The 24,775-nt window shown below is 43.9% G+C and overlaps 1 protein-coding gene across 1 annotated transcript in view; it reads right to left on the bottom strand.

The window, feature by feature from the left end:
• lgr4 (leucine-rich repeat containing G protein-coupled receptor 4) overlaps nt 1–24,117 on the bottom strand; it is a 76,215-nt gene extending 52,098 nt beyond the window's left edge. Inside the window, exon 1 of the mRNA XM_072671181.1 lies at nt 23,343–24,117. Coding sequence (XP_072527282.1) covers nt 23,343–23,566 — 224 coding nt within the window. The 5' untranslated portion in view covers nt 23,567–24,117. The remainder of the gene's footprint in view (nt 1–23,342) is intronic.
• Nucleotides 24,118–24,775: the final 658 nt, after the last annotated feature.

The following is a 24,775-nucleotide window of genomic DNA, read 5'->3' as shown; positions in this document are numbered from 1 at the left end:
TAACACTCAGAGTCTGGCATTTTAAAGCCAGGGTTCAGCCAAGGATCACATGTGTACCATTTTTTCCCCTTAATCTAAATGTGATCAATCAGCCAAGACATGCCGGGTGTCTGAAGTTCGCTTCTTTAGGATTGGAACTAGAGCGAAAAAGCTAATGTCCCACCAGCTAACCCTGTGCAAACAGCGTTCATACATCGCTTCTTCTTGCCTCAGACTGCGTTGAGCCGCTCTCAAATTTCAAACAGACCTGCTTAGATGATTTCTGACACAACAAGTAGACATTGGTACAAATTCAGACTTACAATTGGCTGCTTCTACAGTTTTTTATCAGGTTATATAGTATTTGCAAAGCACAATTGTAATGCTACATTGTGGGACAGAACATCATGAATGCACCTAAATTCTGGCTACGCATAGAAAACAGGCCAGAAACGTAACAGAATTGTCAGCTGGTGTTGTCCTCCAAGTGTGTGGATCTACTGATGGCCTGAAGGTGCATGTGAAGTGGGTGTGACTCCATGGATCCAAGGATCAATGAGCTATAGCTGGACATGACCAGGTGTCCTTTCTTGGACCACTTTTGGTATGTACTGACCACTGCATACCAGAAAAACCCCACTAGCCCTGCCTGATGTTTTGACCAGCTGCCACCTACCAGTCCAGTGGCACACCCTCCTACCACTGCCACCTGTTTAGTGACCATGTTAAAACCTAAATGAACTCTTAACTATCTGCCACTACTAATATCACCACTATTAACTATCTGTTGTATCTGGTTTGGTCATTTTTATCATTAATGTTTAAATAGCTCTGACCAGAGGAGGATGGGTCCCCCATGTGAGTCTTGGTTCCTCCCAAGGTTTCTTCCTCCAGCTCTGAGGGAGTTTTCCTTGCCACTGTCACCATTGGCTTGCTCACTGGGGGTCTTTGATCATTCATGTCTTGCGTTACTTCTTTTGTCTCTGTCTTTTACTAATTACTAATTATGTAAAGCTGCTTTGTGATGACAACAGTTGTAAAAAGCATTATACAAATAAATTTGACTTGACTTGACATGTTTTGGAGATGTTCTGACCCAGTCATCTAGCCTTCACAATCTGGCTCTTGTCAAAGTGGCTCAGGTTTTTATGCTTGCCCTGGTTTGCTTGCCATTTTTCCTGCTCTTAACATATCATCACCTTCCAGAGCTGACTGTTCGCTTGCTGCCTAATATATCCACCCCTTGACAGATTCCACTGTAGATAACTAGCCAGTGCTAATATTATGGCTGATAGTGTAGTTCAAAATGTCTATATCTATGTATTTTCAATCAGGTGTGTCCAGACGTTCATATTCAACATACTCAGGTGTGTCCAGATCACATTTCGATGTCAGACGTGAAAAACTACACGTCCAGCGCACTGTGATGAGTCCAAAACAGATGCCCAAGACGCATTGATTACAGTCGGTAAACAGATGACTCCAGTGCTCATTTGTCACAGCCTGGAAACAAATGCAGTCATCAAGAGCTAAACAGTCCTGGACGCTCACTCAGTGGGAAAACATTGTGAAATCTTGTGCACTTCAAAAATCAGAACTGCATATCGCAGGGAAAAAAAAAACAAAAAAAAAAAACACATGTAGGGCGAAAGCCCTGGGACATGCAACAGAAAATACGGGATCACTGGGCCTTTGGAGTGAATCTCCACTATAAAATGTGCTTCGCTTCTGCCAGCAGTCCTTCAACACCTTACGAATAACATCCTGCATTACCGGAGCAAATTATAACAGCAGTACCATGTGTTTCAGCAACACGTTTAAGGTGTTTTAAGATAGCTGGGAGTTCCAACGGAGACGGCGGCATGGCACGGCCTTATCTTTAAATCACTACCTTGGCTAAATAAACAAGGACCACCCCAAGTGTTGCAGACGGGCCGTGTCCAAACGCAAAACACACACCACACACCGCAGACGCTCAGACAGGGAGCAAATCCTCCTGTGAGTTTAAGTAGGAGAGCGCATCAAGTCTCAACAGAACCCGTTTGCAGAGTTGCAGGCGTTCTAGCCTGAGAGAGCAAGACAGAGAGACAGCGAGAGAGAAGGAGGGGGAGAGACACTCACTCTGTTAAACTGGAGACGGAAAAAGACAGAGTATAAGTTTCATACAATCTGGATGACCTTTTCCTCTTTGCTCTGCCCGCATTAGGAAAGACTAATCAGTCAATTCTTGCCAGTCCTGGTCTTGGAGTATCCAAGTATCCCCTGCTGATTTTGGTGTCTTCCCTGGTCTAAAACACCTGATCCAACTAAGCAGCGAATTAACAAGCCCGACCATAACAAGTGGAAGAGCAGGAAAGCAATACGCAGGGTAGAGTTTTCCAGAAGTAGGGCTGGGAACCACTGATGTTCGCTATTATGTCGTTTTGGAAAATGGAAAAACTCACCCACGCTGTGTTAGCTACTATTTGGACGATGTGCTCAAATTCTAGATCTGAGCTCCCCAAGTCCAGCAGATAATTTGGTCATCTTTGGGTACTAAATGTTGTGATCAAGACCAAGTAGGGATTCAGGAATTGCCATCTCCCTATCCATCTGAATGGCCTTGCAGCTCTAATTCCCACTTGGAAAGTCAAAATGACTCAATGACTTTGTAATTCCTGTGTAAAAACTTCCCCAATTACCCAATTCACATGAAAGCCTTGAGGTGGAGTGGTGGCTCAGTGGTTGGAGCACTAGGTTACACATCATAGGGTTATGGGTTTGATACTCAGGTCTGCTAAGATGCAACTGTTGGGCCCTTCCCAGTCAACATCATGTGAGGCTCATATGGGTAGAACATGGGCTAGGTGGGCTCCAGGTTGGTTTGTACATGTGTTACTGGGTTAGGCTTCCCAAATGGGCCCCATTGTTACAGCCCACCCCAATCTCACATGGGTCCCATCTAAGCTAGCAAGACAGCCATCCTAAATAAAGTGACCTCAGTGAGGCAGCAGGCCGCAGCTGATTTGGTCATCTGTAGGTACTTTAAAGGGGTTCTTTAATAAAGGCAATGGTTCTTTCATTTAGAAACATGGTGACTCAAAGAAGATTTTTGCCTGGTTCAAGGGGTCTTTGAAGTGTTGAAAGATTGTAGATGGTTCTTTAAAGAGGGTAAAGTTCTTTAAAGGGTAGTTGGTGTCAGCTAATTATGATGGGCCAGTCCATCCTATTTTTGATCTTAGGCAGAATGTTAGCTAACTGCTAACAAATGAACCGTGAGGGTACACTGAAGGGGGATGCAAAAAGGATTGTTGCCCGGCCTTCATGCAGATAAATATGGACCCAAAGTCCAGGGCCTATACTGAATCCCTATCCATCTCTGGCAGGGTGTTTTCACCTCCTTCTGGGTATTGCATATTCCGCTGTTAGTTCAGTCATATTTGGGTATTAGCTAAGTTCAATTCATTCAAGTTTAAATAAACTGACCACAGAGTGTACACTGAAGCAGGGCAGAAGGAATAGTGGACATCCAAGTGACCTGGACAAAAGTCATTCACATTTCCCATTTCCATTAGGACTGGGTCATCTTTTGGCTCGAGGGGTCAAGTGGAAGAGAACGTGTGACCTTGCTCTCAGGGGTGGGTTGGTGACACTTCCTCCCAAGCAAACGCATCTGCTAGTTGTAGTTTTGGAGCTAGGAAGTGAGATAATGGGGAAAGAACCATGACAAGGGTTTTTATTTTACTCTGATAGAAAACATGTTGTGACCTTTTTAAAAAATGGAGAATCACTGGTTTTGGTTGATTGTAAAGGGCCAGTCCATCCCATTTTTGGTCCTAGGCAGAATATTAGCTAAGCAATAACAACTACATAGTTATGGTGTAAAGCAGCCTGCCAACAACTCAACAGTGAGGGTTCACTGAAGGGGGATACAAGCATGATTGTTGTCCGGCTGATTGGGGATCAATCTGGACCAAAGTCCAGGGCCAATTTTGAATCCTCATCTACATTTGGCAGGGTCTTTCCACCTCCTCCTGGGTATAGCGCATTCTGCAGTTAGTTTGGTAATGCTGGGTCCTAGCTAACAAGCGAGAGAGAGTCGATTTATTCAACACTGAAGAGCTGTGTAAGTAATGGCTGGCATCCAACTGACCTGGACAAAAGTCCCGGACCAATTTTTGATCCCACTCCATCTTTGGCAGGACGTTTCCATTCCCCCGGGGCACTGCATGGCGGATGCCTCCACGTGGCAGCAGACCTCAGCCTGACCACATCAGGATCTCCCGGCTGCCCGTGGGCTGCCCGCAGAGCGCTCTCAATCGCTACAGCCTGCAGGCATCCCCTGCCAAGCCCCGGAGCCTGCCTGGCCCATGCTCTAAAACCCGGAGATGCGGTATGTGCACAGGCAGGTCCCGCTCCCCGCTCGGCTCTCGGCCAGATATGGGCGGGGTGTTTCCGTGCCAACAGCAGCGTGGCTGACAGGTCACCGGCAGAGCTGAGCTAAGGTTCTAAGAGGTCTGTGGAGAAGGACAGGTGTGAACAATGGCGCCGGTGTGGGTGTTTGTTTAAGCAGGACCTCCACCCAACAGTCAGGAGCTCATTAAACTGAGAAGAGCCTGACGCCTTGCTTTCATTACCGTGTCACGAATGGTGCAGTGCGAGAACCAAAAACACAGCAAATCTAGGGCCTATCGCTAAAAGCCCATGATGTCATCTCTGCCACATTCCACCCTCTTTATCCCTCACTGAAGAATAGATTGAGTCATTCCAGCTTATTCCCTACTGTTCAAAAGAGAAGAGTAGAATAGAACTGTGTTAGTCAAACTGTGAAAGTCCATGCTGTGTAAAGCTCCCCAAACTTCCATCTCCTCCCAGCCTGGAGCGCTTGGTTCAGTAGAAGCCTCTCCTTGGTGGGTGGATATGGAATGCTCCTTGATTTGAGCGGAAATCTAAACAGTTACATGCCGGCCCTTGATTACCTTGAAGTGTGTGTGCTATTCAGTGTCAAAATAAATGTTATCACACACAAATCTCAAAATCTGACTGCCCTTTCAGCAATGAAATCCTAGCCGAAGGAGACAGGAGGGGGCCGCATTCAAAATGAGCATGCAAGCATAGACATCCTCATTTTATGTTTGTGTGTGGGTGTGTGTGTGTGTGTGTGTGTTTTAGAGAGAAAAAAACAAACAGAAAAACGCTCTGAGGCACATGTTCAAACACTGGCAGCTTTATGCCCGCAGTGAGACTCCAAAGAGTGCAGAGAAGTCCCTCACCAGAACAGAAAGTCTAACACACAAACACACACAGCCCACAGCCTAGAGTTAGCGTATCTTGGATAAAAATGAGCGAGGGAGAGAGAGCATGGGAACGTACCTGATGTTAAACAAAAAGGTTCCAGTGTTAAGCCTTGAGAATAATGGAAAAGACAGAACCACTGTCACTGCCTTTACTAAAGATCCTGTAACCCTTTAAACCCTACAGGCCTGTATGTTAGCACTCAACTCCTCGCCCTTAAACTACATACATTACATATTAGATTCATAGTAATTACAGTAATAACCCCTTCAGTGAATACTGCATAACTTAATAGCAGATACTAGATCATTCATAGCAGATACTGAATAATCAATAGTAGATAGTGAACAGTTCACAGTAGATACTAAATAATTCACAGTAAATACTGAATAATTCATAGTAGATACTGAACCGTTCACAGTAGATACTAAATAATTCACAGTAAATACTGAATAATTCATAGTAGATACTGAACCGTTCACAGTAGATGAATGGAATAATGCATAGTATATACAGAATAAACAGTCATAGATAACTAATAATTAATAACAGTTCCTGAACTATTCACAGTAGATACTAAATAATTTATAGTAGGTACTATAAACAGGAGTAATGTACTGCAGATACTGCATAATTAATAGAGAGAGAGACCATCACGTGGGGGGCAGTAAAGCCTGCACGCTGTACTGCTCTCATGTGTGAATGTGACAGAGCGAGAGAGAGAGAGTCAGAGAGTGAAGAGAGTGCAGGAGCTGGCTGGGTACTTTCACCTCTGCTGCCCAAGAACAAAAGTGTCATTGAGTGTGTGGTGGCCAGGGGGCAATGAAGGAGTAGAGAGAAAGTGGTTGAGACATAGCAAGGGAGAAAGCAATGGTTAATATTTTCTTACACATAGGGCTTGATGTGTGAATTCAGTAATACAGCGTACATTCATTGTGTCAGTAAAGATGTTTGCTTTTTTGAACAACAGCTGAATACTGAGAGAAAGAAAGAGAGAGAGACCTGGACCAGGTTTCGTTTGTGAACCACATAGGCACATGCACCAAACGCACACACACACCGCCTGTGGAGATACTGTATCTTAATTGAGATAACGTACAAGGCCAGACACTGCCACCTGACACAGTGGTTGCGTAGGAGGTCCTTCTCTCATTCTCCCCTCCAAACACAGGAGAACCGGTCTCTCATTTCATCTTTCTGACAATCCAAACACCAGTCACTTGATTTGACACTCTCATACTCGTGTTTTTATGACCGACAGCAGCTAAACTGAGGTATCTGATACTCGGGGGATCTGTCGCTGAGCTAGCTAAGCAAAGTGGGCTACAGATCCCCTTCAGCAGCAGTCATTCTCGTCTAAACGCTTGTAAGTGTGCTGTCAGCCAGCCAAGCTTAAATCTGGGCTGTGGTGGGCAGACGGTTATCCTGATAAGGAAGCTAATGCTAACCAGCTTCTCTCTCCTGATTCAGAGCAGTTTAACATCTGCCAGACTGACAGTAATGGTATATATAGTAACACGGTGAAAATATCTATATCAAAATAAAAGAAGTCCTGAATATTTTACTAAATATGCTGTAATATCAAATCCTTCCGCCAAAAAGTAGTTCCACAACAAATGAGTTAAAAAACAGTATTGATTCCAAAACTCCAGGACCGACTAAGTGGACATTCATTAAGGTACCTGTTGAGCCCTGTATGCATGTCAGGGTAACAGCTGATACTATAAGGCTCACCTTTTGTGGTGCGGACAGAGCCATAGAACTGCCGAAGAGTCATGTTCAGCCAGAGATATTAAAAATGAGAAGAGCTGCCACTGGTTGAAATAGGAATTTGAGTTTTCTTACACTACCATGGCGTCTGGGTCGGATAAAGTCCCGCCCTTCAACAAAAAGAGCCAATTAGCTCGCTGGTTACACCGTAAATGGCTGGAGGGTTGACATGCTATTGGGAGCATGTGTGTGATGTGGAGATCTTCTGGAGATCTTCAGTTTCGAGAATTTTGGTCTCTCCTTATTTATAGAGATGGAAGCTGGGTCTCTCAGCCTGGTGGTGTTGCAAAGATGGCAGCCGAGTGAAGCCAGGGTTAAGAGTCAGAGCCATGGCTACTCCAGGACATGCTCTGATTTGGACAGGAAACAAAGGTAACCGTTTTTTAAAGTTATTGGATTTCATTTGAGTCCCTTTAGTGTTGTTATACTGCCAGAGAATCAAACTCTATTCTGGCACAGGGGGTGTTGCTATCCACTACACCACCCGCCAACAGCCAAGGTTAGATCACAGTGTCAACCAGGATACAGAGTGGTCAAGGGCCCGAAAGTGGCAGCTTGGCAGATGTGGGCACCGAACCCACAACCCTGTGATCAATAACCCAGTGCTTTAACCACTGCCACCACTGCACCCGTATAAGTGATGCGCCTATGATACCGATTATGATACTGATATTGATATTTTAGATGGTCTGCATTCAAGTACAAACACAGGAGGCAAAAATCCAGCAGGTTCAGCAGGTTCACTTCAGCTCTCTGCTAGGTGACCCACCACTCCACAGGCGTGAGTGGACAGCTTCAGGTCTGTATGCAGGCTTTAACTGCAATCTGACGGCTTGTGCTATTTCCCATTAGGCAAATCACCCGAGTGATGGACGCTGGCGCGGCGCACACTGATGCTTTTTTTTTTTTAAACAGGTTCTTCACAGTAGGCTGTGAATAGCAATTAGTGTCAGGTGACGTGTCTCTAATTAAGGTGACTATAAAAAGCCTCCGTGGGCAAACCAGCTGAATGATACTCCTCTAATCCACCTAGCCTCTTTTAACTGTTTAACATGGGTGTGTTCAGAGTGTTGCAGAACCACTGAACTGAAAAATGTGTTTAGGTAGGCAATATGAAGTCGCCTGTGCTCACATTTGTGGTGTTATTAGGCTGTTATTGTAGTTATGAGGAATGCACAGATACAGGGATTTGAGTCCAGGCTTCCAATATTTCACTGATTTTACTGTGTTAGCATTGTGCACGGTTACACATGCAAACATTACTCTCTGACTGACCCCAGCTCAGTTTCTTAGGAGTTTTTAAACAGTCTTTAAAGCAGCATTATAAAAGAATTAGTATTTCTTGCTCCTATGCTCCCCCTTATAGTGAGGGATTCCCGCTTGAGCCACTATTAGGGACATGCTTTCACATGCATTTCTGGCCAAGCTGAGAGATACAGAACCATCACTGGAAATGAATGAAACATGTAGACTGAGGCGATATGAGAGGATGAACCCCTCTTTAGGCTGCAAACCGTTAGCAGGTTAGCAACATGGCATGCTAAGCATAGCATCTTAGGCATCAGAAGGTTTTTGTAGCTTTTTGACCGAAGTACTGAACTCACTGTACAGAACTATGAGGTCCAAATCATGATGTGAACCCACCCGAAACTTATGTGTACTATTACATATGTACCTATTAAACTGGCAAATCACTGTGACTGAATTGTGAATTGTAAGTTCCCTGAATAATAAGCCCTGATAATGAATTTGTCAGCAAAGCGATGAGGCTAAAACTCCAGGCCATGAACTCTACCTTCTGCTGACAGCTAAGGTCTCATTCATCTCTCCTTCAGCCTGTGCCTACGTCTGAGTGTGTGTGTGTCTCTCTCTCAGGAGAGGTGAGCTGGTTGGGACGGAAGCTTGGTGGGAAGCAAACCCAAACACAGCTCGTCTTCTGGGAAGCCATTTCACATTCCACTGAGACCAGAGAGGCTCGCCCTGTAAGTGTGTGTGTATGCATGTGTGTGTATGTGTGTGTGCATGGACCTGTCTGAGGCTGCCTGCACCTATTTACATGTACGTGTGTGTGTGTGTGTGTGTGTGTGTGTGTGTGTGTGTGTCTTACAGCTTCTCTCTCTCGTTCATCCCACTGTTTATTATACTGCACATATCTCTCTCTCTCTCCATCTACTTCCTATGTCTCTCGCTCATTTCTGGATCAGATTTTTCTCTCTTTCATTTCACTGATGCCTCTCAGATTTCTCTCATTCTCTCTCTCTCTCGCGCGCGTTTCTCTCGTGTCTTTCTCACTCTTTTTCCCTGTCTCTCATCTCGCCCTCTCTCTCTGCTCTGTTGATGTCAGGGTGTGTGTTGAGAGGTGCTGCGTGGTCTGGTGTGTGTAATGTGTGTTAGAAAAAGGAGCGCTGATGGGAGACAGGGGTTCTAATGCACCGGCTGGCTTTCCTCACTGAAAGCCACCAGGAAGCTCACATTCAACAACTCCATTAACTACCATGGCAACGCTGCGGAGACACAACAACACTATTTACAACCGATCGCCACTAAATAACCATAAAACTCCCTCTCTCTCTCTCTCTCTCTCTCTCTTTTTCTATCTCTCCCTATCTCTGTCTATCTCTGTGGGACATGAGGGCTCTTCTTCTTGTGACTCTTTCTGGTTCATTTAGAGCAAACACAGTGAATCACGCTGGCCTTACCGAGGGGTTGTTAGATTACCCCCAAAAACCCGTAAATTACAGAGGCTCACTTAAGCACTCAAATCTGTGCCCTGTCCTAAAAATAATAACTGATCAGTCTCATATAAACATCCCAGGTCCCCCACTAGATAATTCACCCCAAAACCCCACTGTAAGATCTGCACTTTAACACCACATGTAAAACATGTAAAAGTCAGAAACTTCAACCTTTTGATACAGAACATCACATAACAGCAGGTTTTGAGATGCTACCACCCTTCACTTGGTACCCTATTATCATTTTGGACACGTCCTTTGCCCATGAGGATCGGTTTGCACTTTGCTACAACTGACTGGTGTGCTCGCTCATTTATATACCACATGGTATCTGTCCAGGGCTGAGTTCATTCCAAACCAGGGGGAGCCGCCCTTGCAGGTGTAATCGATGATCCACTGTGGAGCAGTTAACCTCCTACCATCACTTAATACAGTCTATGCCACCATGTCTCGCTAATGTCATCCGAGCCAATGGTGGTTATTCCCAGTACTACTTTTGTCTATGTTTAGGTTATATATATATATATATATATATATATATATATATATATATATATATATATATATATATATATATATATATATATATATATATGAGAGAAAGAGAGAGGGAGAGAGAGAGCACACATAGACAAAAGTATTGGGACACCTACACATTACACATACAAGAGCTTTCATGACACCCCATTCTAAATCCACAGGCATTAATATGGAGTTGGTCCCCCCTTGCAGCTCTAACAGCAGGTTTGGAGCTCTGCAGTTATTGAGTCAGCAGAGCATTGGAGACTTTCTTGCACTACGCTCTGAGCTCAGCACTCAGCCCTGACTCCGCTCTGTAACTTCACGTGGTCTGTCACTACATGGCTGAGCTGCTGTGGTTCCTTAATGCCTCCACTTTTCACTCACAGTTGATGGTGGAATTGACTTTCAGTCACTGGAATTCAGTGAGCTCTGTAGAACCACCCATTCTTTCACAAACGTTTAAAAGGCAGACCTTTATATACCTGTGTCAATACGACTGAATGAAACACCAGAATCCAATGATTAAGAGGTGTCTAAATACTTTCGTCCATATAGAGAGTTTGATTAAATGATTAAATGAATGGCATAAGTAAGTATATAATAGAGTGAACAGCCAAACTCCAGACTTAACTGAGTTAACAGAGTTAACTGTCTTTCCAGAGATTTTAAAAGCACAATCAAGGACGCAGGCCTAGACCAGCGTCCTTCGCTCTGATAACTGTCTTCATTGAGGGTCATATGTTCAGAAACCAACCCAGACAACACTCCCCTCCCACCCCAGGCCTACAGCATCAATTTCACATTTTAGACAAAAACTACATTGTAGCAGATTTCACAACGTTCCAGTGCCTTCAATCCCCTTAAAATCACCTCAAACTGACACTTACAAACATTGTTCCAGCCGGCCAATATTGCTCGTCACGTCAACTTTCTAAGACCACCTTCAGTTTTATTTAGCAGATAAAGAATAAAAGGTGAAAAATGCTGCTTTGTCTACAGTGGGTGGATATATTAGGCTCACTGATGCGATCCATGGAGGTCCCACCTCACAACTTAAAGGATTTACTTCCGCTAACTTCTTGGTACCAGATACCACAGGACGTCTTCAGAGGTCTTGTGGAGTCCAAGCTTTGAAGGGTCAGACTGGTTTTGCTGGCACAAGGGTGACCTCCTCCACATTAGGCAGGTGGTACTAATGCTATGGTGTACGCACATGGCCAAGGAATTGGGTATCGGTGCATAACTAGATGCCTTGACACACTCTCTTCTATTTAGTTTGCTCCTTCTGACAGTGCGTTAAAAAGATGAGGCCTGAAATAAACTGCGACACACGCTGGAGTCAGATGAGGGCCCTGAAATGAGCGAGCGAAGCAGAAAAAGATGAATTGAGAGCCGACTGTTTATTTAACTACGCTCTCAATATAATGTCCCTTTCAGGTCAGTTTAAATAAATTCGACACTCTCTCTCTCTCTCTCTCTCTCTCTCTCTCTCTCACACACACACACACACACACACACACACACACACACACACACACACACACACACACTCAGTCTCACACATACACAAATAAAGGGGCGTGTGTGAGGGGGTTCTGAGCTCAAATTTGGGTCCAATAACTGCTTTCCGTGACATGGCCATGGTGCGATAACAACTGCATGGCCCAGAGGTCACTGAGGGTCAGGCACAGCGGGCAGACAGGAAATGCCAGACAAGTGGCACCGTGCACACTCGCACCAACTCCCCCCCACCCCTCAACCAAACACACACACACACACACACACACACACACACACACACACACAGTCACATATAAACATATATATGCCTGTGCAGGAAGGGGAGAGGTGCCACATTAAACAGTGCTTTACTGAAAGAGCTGTTAAGTGAAGACCACCAGCGCTCTACAGCTGCCCCCTAAACAAAAACGTCCACTGTACGCACATACAAGCAAGCGCACACAAGCTTGGGTTTAAAATTAATCTCCGCAGGAGGCTAACCGCCACTGCGCACAGCACACACACACACACACATACACACATGCACTCTCACACACAGGCTATGGATTATAAACTGGCTCCTCTGGACTGTTTGGACTGTGCTGGACTCCCTGTCTCTGTCCCCAGCAGGCCACACGGCTAAACACTAATCGACGGTCACTCAGCCATGCTCGCTAAAGAGACATTTCCGTCTCAAATGACTGTTATTTGGCCCTTTAATGAAGCACTGCAGTCACTGTCAGAGGAAAAAAGACGTCTGTAAGCAGTCTTTCCCACAGACCTTCGGAGGCCCCACACCTTAGCTAATTCTCACTCAGCCTCTCAGTTCCCGCTCGGCAGTGGTACGGCCCGACCCATGCATCAGTTAGTCAAAGGTGGATGATACGTTATTTGTCCAAATGTTTGTGGACACCCCTTTTAACGAATGCATTCAGCTACTTTAAGTTGCACCCATTGCTGACACAAATGTGCAAATGCACACATACACAGAACTTGTCTACTCCCTGTAGAGAAGTACTGCCAAAAGAATATGACTCTCTGGAGCAGATAAACATGAACCTACTGGCACCATACCTAATGTCAGCCATGGACTTAGAGGGGCATACACTATCTACAAAAAATAATCACAATGTGCTTGTCACAGTGCTAAGCTAGGATATGCTATGCTAGCGGTTAATTTGTGCCATTGTGGTGCAATAAACCAGCCAATAAAAGCAGAGCTAGTCCACTATAACAGGAAAATCAGTGTGTTTCATTCTGAGCCAAAATAATGGGCCTGTAAAAGTTCAGCCTCTTTTGCCCCAACCAAAGACTCCAACCAAAAGCTCACATCTTTTTATTTATTTATTTTTATCAAACATTGATTTTCTAAATGTTAATTAACAACCCAATGTGACGAAACACAAGGGGAAGTCGGACAAAGGAGAAATCGGAAGTTCAGGTGGTGCAGCACCGGACAGTCTGTGGCTTGCACATAACAGAGAGCTGGAGACCCGACACTTTCCTCAGAACTAGTTGGCTGCCCAGCAATGCCACACTGGTGGCATCTCAAAAAGAGGAAGTGGCTGGCTTTGCATGTATTGGAGGAGACGTGTTAAATTCCTTGCTATTAGCATTGCTAGTGCTAGTGGTAGTGGTTTAACTGGGAGGGAAAAAAATCTAAATTCAAATGGTTTATTTAGTTACGTATGGTGTTTTGAAACGTCGCTGTTGTTCAGAACAGAACTTGTAGTTCTCCACTGTTGCTCTGCCACTGAGACGGTCATTAATGCAGTCGCTGCGAGAAAAAGGTCCTATGTCTGAATCAGACAAATAGATTTGACATTCATTTGCAGGATTTTGTGGAGTGTTTTCAGACGTTTCCAGAAGGAGCATTTCCAAATAAAAAAAAGCAAGCGTCCCATAGGTCCCATAGGACAGAAAGACCTTCCACTGAGTAATAACTCACGGAGTAAAATAATTATAAAAGCCAGTTTTGGAGAACTGGCCTGCCTCTTTAAAGTGTGGGATTTGGTGTGTGAACTTATGGGAAAAACATTACATCATTTATAAACATGGTGTCCGAGACACTAACAAAGCGTGCAGAAAGAGAGCAGAAATTGAGGTGGGGGCTACCCAAATGACTTTAGCAATCACTTTCCATAAACAGCGGAAATAAACTCAACAAATGAGGCTCTGCAGTGTGAAAAAGGTAAAGAGTGAAAAGGCAATTACTAAGAAAACCTATCCAACCAACCAACCATCCATCCTCCAAATCTTCTACACCAGACATTTCTGACATATCTTATAAACCAGGCCTTCACAATAGGCATTCATGCTGCCTCTGTCTGCTTCAAGGACACAAAAAGAGTACATTACAAAGCAAAAGGAGATATTGAGGATAGAATGGAGAGCTAGATTGACTGGGAGTGAATGGCAGGGTCAAGCAGCTGCATTGTGTCACAAAGTTACAGAGTACGAGACGTGCAGGAGTAAATCTTCTACAGAGAACTGCTGCCAGAATTCATACTTCTTACATACAGTGGCTATTTGCCATCTACTCTACATGAGTAAGTGTGTGTGTGTGTGTGTGTGTGTGCTGTTACAGTGGCTCTGAAAGGGTGTCTGTGTTCACGTAGGTTAAAACAGCCCTGTGTAAAAGTCTAGAATGCCCACATTCATGTCTTGGCATTGGCTGGAGCTTTTAGGAGCAATCTGCCAGAACTGCTCAAATAAGCAACAATGCTCAGCTATGGCAGAATCGGCAACAGCATGCTCTACTGTACCTATCAAACTCAAAAGATGACTTTAGGGATGAGTGATGTGATATAATGTGATACCGTGATACCCAAAGACAAGATTATGTGATACCAATACTTCGGACCTGAGAACTTCAATTCAATGAGACTTCTAACAACCGTAAAAGGCCTGGCAGACCATCAAACCTATCCCTATCATGTTAAACCGCACTTAAAAGCTTCCATCTTTGAGAGAGAGGTGAAAATCAAGCGATTAAATCTGAAACCCACAGGTTTCCACAGGTGTTTCTGTCCATCCTTCCACTGTGAGAAGATGACTCAACGCTGTGGCTCTGAAAGGATGTGGAGATGGTAAAGAAGCTCTTACTGAGAAAAGGAAACAAACATCTGCAAAACAAAACTGCTGAAGCAGCCGGTGTTCTCAGAACATTGGACAGACTACCCCAGAGTTCAGACCTCAACATCACTGAATGTGTTTTAGATTAGTCTAAGCTGGTCACCAACGCTGACAGATGTTGTCATGAAATTGAAGGCAGATGTCAGATGACCGACATTCAATGTTGTGATGTTAAGCAACCAAAATCCAATGTCTTCCATAGATGCCAACATTTAGGGACCAATCAAGCCTCTGAAGGTGTCCTGTGGTTTCTGGCACCGAGATCCCTTAAGTCCTGGATTGCATCAATGAGCATTAGGGGCTGGTTCATCAGCTGTCCTTTCTTGGGACTACATTTGGTAGGTACTGACTATTGTATACCAGAAAAGCCCACAAGACCTGCCTGATGTTTTGGAGATGTTCTGACCCAGTCGTCTAGCTGTCACAATTCGGCTCTTGCCTCTTTCTCATTTTTCCTGCATTTAACACATCATCATCTTCAAAAACTGACTGTTCACTTGCTGCCCAATACAACCGCCTCTTGACAGATGCCTTCTGTAGATGAAGATAATCACTGTTTCGCACTAACGTTAATGTTATGGCTGATCAGTGTATATATATACTTGTTGAGGCTCCAGTGTAATTTTCTGTCAAATACAAAAACATGTTATTATAATACTATGCTAAAACACACTTACAGCACAGGCACTGTAAAAGTAATATTCAGTTATTAGGCTTACTTCTTCAGTAACTACCATCACTAAGAATAATGAATATGTACTTATGAAAGTGTGGTAGGCCCTGGCACTTTAAGGGGTTAACCCCTGTCCTCGATTTCAAATTTCTTACAGGGATCAATAAAGTGGAACCATAACCATAACTAAAAGGCTGTTCCAGGCCCAGCTCTTTTTCAAGCCAGCTAGAAATTCTCAGAATGCTAATTCCAGCGACCTTCAAACCCGTTCCTATCACGGCTCATGTAAGCACTATTAAAAGTGCATTAGTCCAGCCATGTCGTTTTCCCTTTTAGCCCGTGATTCGTGCACAAACACCCTATTGTGCTCCTGTCTCTTGTGCAAAGCCGTCTGAGCGCAGTGTGCAGGCAGGCGCTGGAAAAAGGTGTGGAAAAGCGGAGAGGCCTGTTCCATCTGGCTGCCTGTCCCCTGCGCCTTGAAGACGGACCAGAATCCGGCGCCTCTGTTTTGTTAACGGGACACAAAGGCACATTCCTGACTCTCAGTACAGAATCACTCAACTGAGCCTGAGACAAGGGCCTGCTAATGGCGTGCGGACAGACCGCTGAGGGGGGATGTCCCGCTGAAGTCGGGTGAGAGGGAGAAGATGAGAGGGGGTCAAGGCGGTTAGGGTCAAACACGTACACGTTTGAAGTCATTCTTGTCTTTGTGGGAGTAAAGCGCTGTCTTTGGTATTTGCGACTATAAACGTCCCAATACATCTCAGAAAGTGAAGCTTCGCACCCAGCCTTGACCCTGTTAACTAGGAGTGGGTAATATGACCATATGTTATCATGGCTGAGGTTTTATATAAAAGGAGTTCACTGGCCAATCAATCGGACACTGATGGGGATACAAGAGTAGCTGTTGTCTATCTTAATAGGCTTGCTGCTGAAGATAACCTACGCCCGTGGTTTGCAAGCTGGTCCTCGTGGTCCAGATTTTTGCTCTATCGCAGATCACAACACACTGGGACACAGCAAAAACACAGATTTTCTAGGGTTTCCTGAAGGCCAGGTTGAGAACCACTACTCTGTGCCACCAAACAGTACAGTGTACTCAAATATTGTAATGTATTTCTTTTGGGAAAAGGTTACAAGAAGAAGGCAAGCATTACCCCTGTGGTTTCTACAGTGCAGAATTAAGAAATGGTGGTTCAGGGGAACTGTGGAGGTCAAGATAAAAACTCAAGGAAAGAGCTGCTCATATGCTGGTAAGACAGGCAAGTCAAAACTCCTGGCTGACTGCTAAGAACCTGCATGAAAGTTTAGCTGAGACGAGAGTGGTGGTGCACTGTTCCTCAAACGCCACAGAATACATAGAGAAGCCAAATGAGTTTTGGCGGTGTGGACTGATGAAGTCAAAATACAACCCTTTGACCACGAACAGCAAAGGTACAGAGGAGAAAACAGGAACTGCATTTTATGAAAAGAACACCTGGCCAACTGTGAAGAGTGGGGGTGGATCTATGAAACTGTTACACACTGAATTCTTAGAAAGCTGGCAAGGACCGCGATAAACACATGTTTATAGAGGTGGGCAATATGCCAGTATTTAATCTTTATAGTGACATATTTAAATATGATAAACACTGCACTATTTTTATCAAATTGTTAAATAACATGAACCTATTGCTTGTTTTACTATAAATAGCATATTTATGTAATATACTGATATAATAACTATACAAAATGTCTTATATATAATATACATATAACACTTTCGCATATTATCACCCCCCCCCCCTAATGTAACATGAATCCAGTGAACAGCAAAACAACAATAACTCCAGCCTAGGGTTAATATCATCTACCGGGAACTGTGTTGCAACATCTAAACATATCAGTATATAATGGACTATATATACAATGCACACTTTGTTTGAGTTATCAGCTCAGGGCAGGTCTTCAAGGCAATATAATAAGTTATGAGGTATTTTTACGGGTTGTTCTATTCACCTGAACAATAAGCTCAAGGTCAAGGTGAAGGTTTCGTTCGTGTTCAGGCTACTGCAGTGCATATTTTGCTGCTGAAGCCAGTGCTGTGCCTCAGTGAGCCAGCGAGGTGCCCCGCCTGCAGTGGATCATTAACCTGAGGCATTGCGCAACAACCTACTGAACTGCGCAAACTTTATTAAGCACACAAGCCTCAGACGTGCTATCTGCACACGGGGGGGGGATAATAATCAACCAGATTCTTCCACCCTCGCCTTCAGTCTCTCCAACACACACACATGTTTGTTTTTTTAATACACTGGGAGACACCAGGGTCATACATACGTCCTATAACACACACATACATATATATATATATATATATATATATATATATATATATATATATATATATGGGTGGTGATCATCCAACATCCTCACCTCACTAACACGCCTGCCGCTGAATGCAATCAAATCCTCACAGCAATGCTCCAAAATCTAGTAGAAAGCCTGTCCTGGACAGTAGAGACAGTATCCAACAAAAGCAGGATAACAGGATAAACTCTTTATAAACACCCTTGTTTACAGGAAAAAAACAACAAATGAGCAGGTGTCCCAATACTTTTGTCCATACAGTGTACACACACACACACACACACACATATATATATATATACACAAACATACACTTCCTCTCCCACTTTGCTTTACCCACTTCTCTTTCTCTCCTTCTCTGTCTCTCTCTTACACACACACACACACACACACACACACACACACACACACACACACCTGCCTTTGCCTTTGTGTGAATGCCATGTCTTAACACTCACTCTTACTAGCACTCCTTTTCCCTTCCCTCGCTTCTCCTTTGTCTTTCTCCAATTCTCCTCTCTGCTTCTCTCTCTCTCTCTCTCTCTCTCTCTCTCTCTCTCTCTCTCTCTCTTTTCCTGCAGAGAGAGAGACAGAGTGGCGGCAGCAGCGGGCGATTCAGGGGACAGACGCGCAGAGCTGCCCTACTATTATCAATTACATAAATAAATACCAGAAATGCAATAAGGCGTGCAGCGCGGGGAGCCTCAGAGAAACAGAGGCGGCAGCGTGCCAGCACATTTCTCACATCGCGGCAAAGCCTGCCATTCATGCCATGACTGGCACTCCGCTGACTGATAGATGGGCTACTTAGCCAGCAGCGATGCTTCTGTAACATCTGTAATTTGGCTTCATTTCAGATTCATTTTACCGTACAGTTCCACTATAAACTACAGCAGCCTTTTATATGGGGGAAGGCGGATGAGCAGCATGGGCTGTACACAGGCGCTTTTAACGTAATCACAGAAATGACTGCCAGACGGGCATGTGTTATCAGTCTAAGACAATGTCTCCTATGTGTTTATAGCCATACTAAATGGCCGGTAACCAGCACTCTCAGTGAGGACATGAGGAAATACTGCAGCACTTTCCACAACTAATAATGAAAGCCACCTCAGCACCTGCCCATTGGCTTCTACTGGAAGCGTGTTTACAGTCTGCTCTTTCACTAAGCACAGGGAAGCACATCAATATTCAATATTAATCTACAATGAGCTGCAGATGCAGCAGATGGAGATCAGATTGAAGAAAGCTCAAATGTTCCTTTTCAGTGTCCAATTTTTAAAACACAAAGTACTGCTATGAATGGTTCATATTACTATTCAAGCACATTTCATAAGTTTAGTATTCTAAAAAAAATATATATGAGACCCAGAATACCCAGAACATCTAGTTATTGCAACACTCAAGCAGTGGATATCATCATTTAAGCTTGAGGAAAAGTCACATCAGTGGATTGGAGACATACGAAGTGCAGCATTTAAGGTTGGGTATAATCTGAAATCTTTCAAAACAAATTCCAGTTAACTGCTGAACAACACCTCATTCTATACATTGTTTCAAATTCATAAAACACTGAGGCAAACGCTAAAAGGCAAAAGGTCAAAAACCTCAGCGGTATCTTGACAGATGTAGCCAGGCAAGCTCTCCCATTGGTCAGGCCTTCAGGGGGTGAACTGAAGGCCTGAAACACCAGATTAACCACCAAGACAGGAGTCAACCAATCGCATTCTGATCAAGGTAAACTGAAGTCAATCAGCTGGTATCACAAAAACTTTTGATAACCAGCCCTTGCACCATTCCCTGCCTGCTGGTTATCAGTAACCAGGTGTAACCCTAAACCTAACCCTAGAGCATAACACACTAAGACAGGGCGCCAATCACTGCAACTAATCATTACTACCAGCACTGATAAGTAAATAGCAGCTAAGCCTGTTTGCCAGGTAAATGTACGTAAGTGTCAGCTCGACGCTGCACCGGGCCTGTGACTACATAACTTTTGCATATCACGCAGAGTTATCTAAGATGGCCACTGCCACAACGAGTGTTAACGCTCCGGCTTTATTTCTGGCCTTATCACTTCCGCGGACTGGACTTAGCCTGGCGTTGGGTTACACGCTGCTGCTTGGCAAAGATATTTCCAGATCGCCGTCAAGCTGTTTTCAGAATCTGCGGGCTCAGAAAGACCCGCTGTACTGTGGAGGCTCCGCTCACTTCCAGGACAGGCTCGCTCTGTTCTGGCACAAAGTGAGGCACCTGATCACGGTGGAAGCGGAAGACAATTAAAAAAGCAGCAAAGTCTAAAGAGGTGGAGCCTGCGTGATTTACGAGGGCACTGCTTTGGCTTTGGCTCTGGCTCAGACTGTGGAGTCCATCCTCGAAGCTGTCAGGAGAGAAATGTGCATGGAAATGTGGCTCCCCGGTCAGCTGGTCGAACAGCAAAACGCCAGAGTGGTGACAATGGTCCACACAGAGTCTCCAGGCTGGGTGATGATTGATGCTGCTTTGACTGGGTGACTTCTGACAAGCTTTATATCTTCATTGCAGCTTTCTTATCAGTCCTTTATCCGTTCTCCCTACAGGCACTCTTAACCTCTTAAACTGTGAGGGCCAGTAGACGGGCCCATATTTCAGTTCCTTTCACTCTCCTTACTGTGTACCTTCACTAATGCTGTAGCTTACTTAGTAGGTGAAGGAAAAAGTATCAGTATCTGGAGGGGATTTCGGGGGGGAAAGAATGAATCAACTTGTTCCTGTAACAAATCTAGCCTAAAACACAGTGTGTGACATGCTGTTAGCTGTGTTTCTTCTTTGTGAAGAGTGTTCAAGTGGTTTGAGAATGAAAGCCTACTCTTAGATGATCATCTTTAGGAAAGCTGTTCGGTTAAAAACAGCTCATTTCAGTAGAAATGCTGCACTGGTATTGGTATCGGCCGATACTCAGGATTTCAGTATCATTTCTATTGCTTCACACAATACAAAGGCATCTGGCAATTCAACAAATTAAAAAAGTAAAACAAATGGATTTACAAGTTTTTGATATGGGTGGCATGGAAAATAGTACTTCCGTGGTAGTTAACAGATGTCCATGACCTGAATCAAACTAGATTAGCTCCAAATGCAATCAGCAGTTTTATTTTGGCCTGTCTGTCTATGTTTTTGGAAATAACATGAGGCACCTGTATCGTATCTAAATGTCTGTGAGCACATTAAAGCATAAATAATGTTATTTATGTAGCATGTAACATTACAATGTGCAACATTTTTCCATTTCCCTGTGTGCAATTAAGGGTGCAATCATCTGTAAATAATCTGTAATGAGTTTTGGACTTTTATTATATATATATATATATATATATAAATATATATATATATATATATATATATATATATATACATACACACAGAGCTAATGTGTCTTGCTATCACTTTGCTGTTGTGACATTGTGAATTTTCTGCAGTGTGGGACTAATAAAGGATTACATTATCTTATCTTATCCTGTACATTGCTAATATAAAGTGCTGTAAATGTGCTAGTGTGTTTCATGTGTTGGTTTAGCTTACATAGTTTGAGCTTCAGGTTAAAAAAGGACAAAAACAAACCACTTTGGCCACTTTGGCTGTAAAGAAATCGGAATTAGAACTCATGATTGGTACAACCAGGAGTGGGCGGTATAGTGAAAAAATGTAAAAAGACATTTTCATGATGCACGATATTTACTGCAATATTTTGACATATAGAACACATGCACCAGCAGCACCAGATTTTAAACACTGCTATCAAAGTACGGACAAATATTTAATACAGTGTTTATAATTAAAAATCCAATCCATCCAAGTAAACAGAACTAATTATGCTCTTTGTGATGAACTGTGCAGTTGGCCAGCATTTCTTACACATTGATGATATCCCTGATATTCTCGGAAAATGCATATTGTGTAGTACAATAACAAAATCTATCACAATAAGATAAAACACTGTAGTTTTGCCTATAGGTGTATCTGTAGCAGTTAGCAACAATATTACTTACTGGTTAATAAGCCTGCCTTTTAAGAGGCTGACTTGAAGCATAGTTAAACCTTTTTAAAGTTTAATATAAACTTTAAATATTTTCATCTCTTTAAAACTCTGCAGATGTCGGGGAATGAGCTACACGCAAAAAGGATGAACAATATGATGATATTTAGCGGTTTCATGACAAATTACATAAATCGTTAATGGAGCATTTTGTGGACATAACACTGACAAACTGCATGTTTTAGCAAAACCAAAAGCAAAAACCTTGCATCTCCATTTTTGACATTTTCCACCTTTTGACACAATGGGAATGTAACAGTTGTTATTTATATTGTGTATGAATATCATAATGCATGGACCAATAGAAATGCCTCAAATCGATAATTGGCATAAGATCTTTTTACACTGACTTTCACTGGAAGTGAAGAAGGTTTTTCCTGGTTCTTCTGTAAATATTTGCTTATTTTTGCATGAGAGCAAGAATAACTTCTGCTGAAATTGTCTAAAAGTATCGTGATATACGTCTGCAGCTTCGCCCATCCCTAAGCATATGTTGAACATCATCTACATTAGTGTGTAGTACAAACAGCGGAGTCTCCTCCATGTGTGCAACCGTGAAATGGACTACACTGAAAAGAGAAAAACTCTGAAACCCTTCAAAACATTCCTCCCTTAGAGGCAGAAGTTCAGCCACCAGGCCGAGAGGTGTTTAATAAAGCAGAAATTGTGTTGCATGTTACACTACACCCCCTCTCCCCCATGCTCTACTTTGGGAGAGGGCTCTTAGGCTGGTTATTGGCCAGAAAATGCACTCGCTCCAGTTCTGTCCAAAGAAAACAATGGTCATGTCACAAAGCTTGACACGGTGAAGGCTGCACTGCACTGGCTGCACTTACCGCACTCACAGCTGGCTAGGAGAAAGCCTTCAAAACTGAGGTGCTCGCTTTTATTAGTGGCCAGAAAACAACCCAAAAACTATGACATTAATCCTAAAATATGACTCTATAATTCTGATAAGCTACTCTGCATGGCCTGTTCACACAACTCCCCTCCAACAATGGACGTGTAGCCTATCTGAGAGTGACCAAACTTGCCATGGTGCCTAAATTGAACAGTATAACTTAAGTAAAATAAGATTTTACTAAAATAAATATTTTTTATTATTTTTTTTTTTTTTTACTGTTACTTAAAAACTGAAGCATTTCTGCTAACTTTACTGTGGAAAAGTTTAGGCTACCTCACTCCTGCCCATCCTCATCCTCAGTGTGAAACCACTGTATTTTGGGGTACCACCACAACACCATAAAACATGAACCCACCACATAACCTACAGTGTTCAGACCACACAGAGTGTACATAAGATAAAGGTAGGTAGCTTAGGGTGACTTACAGATAATAAGTAAATGCGCTGAGTCCGGCTGGGACGGTGCTGAGTCCTTTCCCAGAGCAGTCCGCTCCTCCGTCCTCGTCGCAGCGGCACAGAGGCGAGCATGTAGCCGGGGTGGAGCGCCCTTGGCCGGCCGCGCGCAGAGTGCACAGCCCGAGCACCAGCACCAGCACAAGCACAAGCAGCCGGGTGGCCACCAGCGAGGGCATCGTCGTCCTTGACCGCATTTGGAGCTGCGAAAAGACTTTAGCCCGCCGTTTTCCGTAGGTGTAAAAGGGGGTGCTAGTTCGGTCACCTCAACCCCGAGGAAATCCCGAGTGTGACTTTTTCGTCCGCTCGAGTTCAGCAGAACGCGGTGCTGTGGTAGGACTGAGCTGGAGGTGCCTGGCGAGTTAACGGGGCTCCCAAATGGCTCTTTGTTTACGGGCTAGGAGGCATGTTGTGCCTGAATGCTAAAGCAGCCGTGGCTGGACCGAGCGCGCTTACCTACGAAGTGAGCAGGGCCAGCGGGCTTTCATGCTGCACCGAGTCCGCCTCGCACCGCCAGTCAACAGCCAACACAAACAGGCTAAACACCTTTCGCTTATTTTCCCCTTCTCGTCGCTGCCCCACAACCGGGGGTCCGGACCTTGCGGCAAGTCTTCAGCGTCCACTGAAGGCTACGATAACAGAACAACGACGAAGCGCGTCGACAGCGGCGTTCACAGCGCCTGTAACCGCCTCGGATTTGTTTCATGAAGGAAAAACACAGGCAGGCAGCTCAGCTCAGCTCAGCTCAGCTCTCTCGGCCGTTGCTCATGTATCCTCCCCCTTGCTCGCTCCGCCACCCGCAGCGATACTACGCCACGATATTATCACAGAATACTGCTGCACGATACTAATTACGATATTTGCACGATAAGTGCATAACTATACCTCAGTACTACCTCACGATACTGCCTCATCATTTTATGATATGCTACTACCTCATATAGACCATACTGCACCACAATACTACCTCATATAGACCATACTGCACCACAATACATCATATAGACCATACTGCACCACAATACTACCTCATATAGACCATACTATACCACAATACTACCTCATATAGACCATACTGCACCACAATACATCATATAGACCATACTGCACCACAATACTACCTCATATAGACCATACTATACCACAATACTACCTCATATAGACCATACTGCACCACAATACATCATATAGACCATACTGCACCACAATACTACCTCATATAGACCATACTGCACCACAATACATCATATAGACCATACTGCACCACAATACTACCTCATATAGACCATACTGCACCACAATACATCATATAGACCATACTGCACCACAATACTACCTCATATAGACCATACTATACCACAATACTACATCATATAGACCATACTGCACCACAATACTACCTCATA

This window comes from Salminus brasiliensis, chromosome 25 (assembly GCF_030463535.1).
Source record: "Salminus brasiliensis chromosome 25, fSalBra1.hap2, whole genome shotgun sequence".
Lineage (NCBI taxonomy): Eukaryota > Metazoa > Chordata > Actinopteri > Characiformes > Bryconidae > Salminus > Salminus brasiliensis.
The sequence above is the reverse complement of the archived record's forward strand: the minus strand, read 5'-3'. Positions and strand labels throughout refer to the sequence as shown.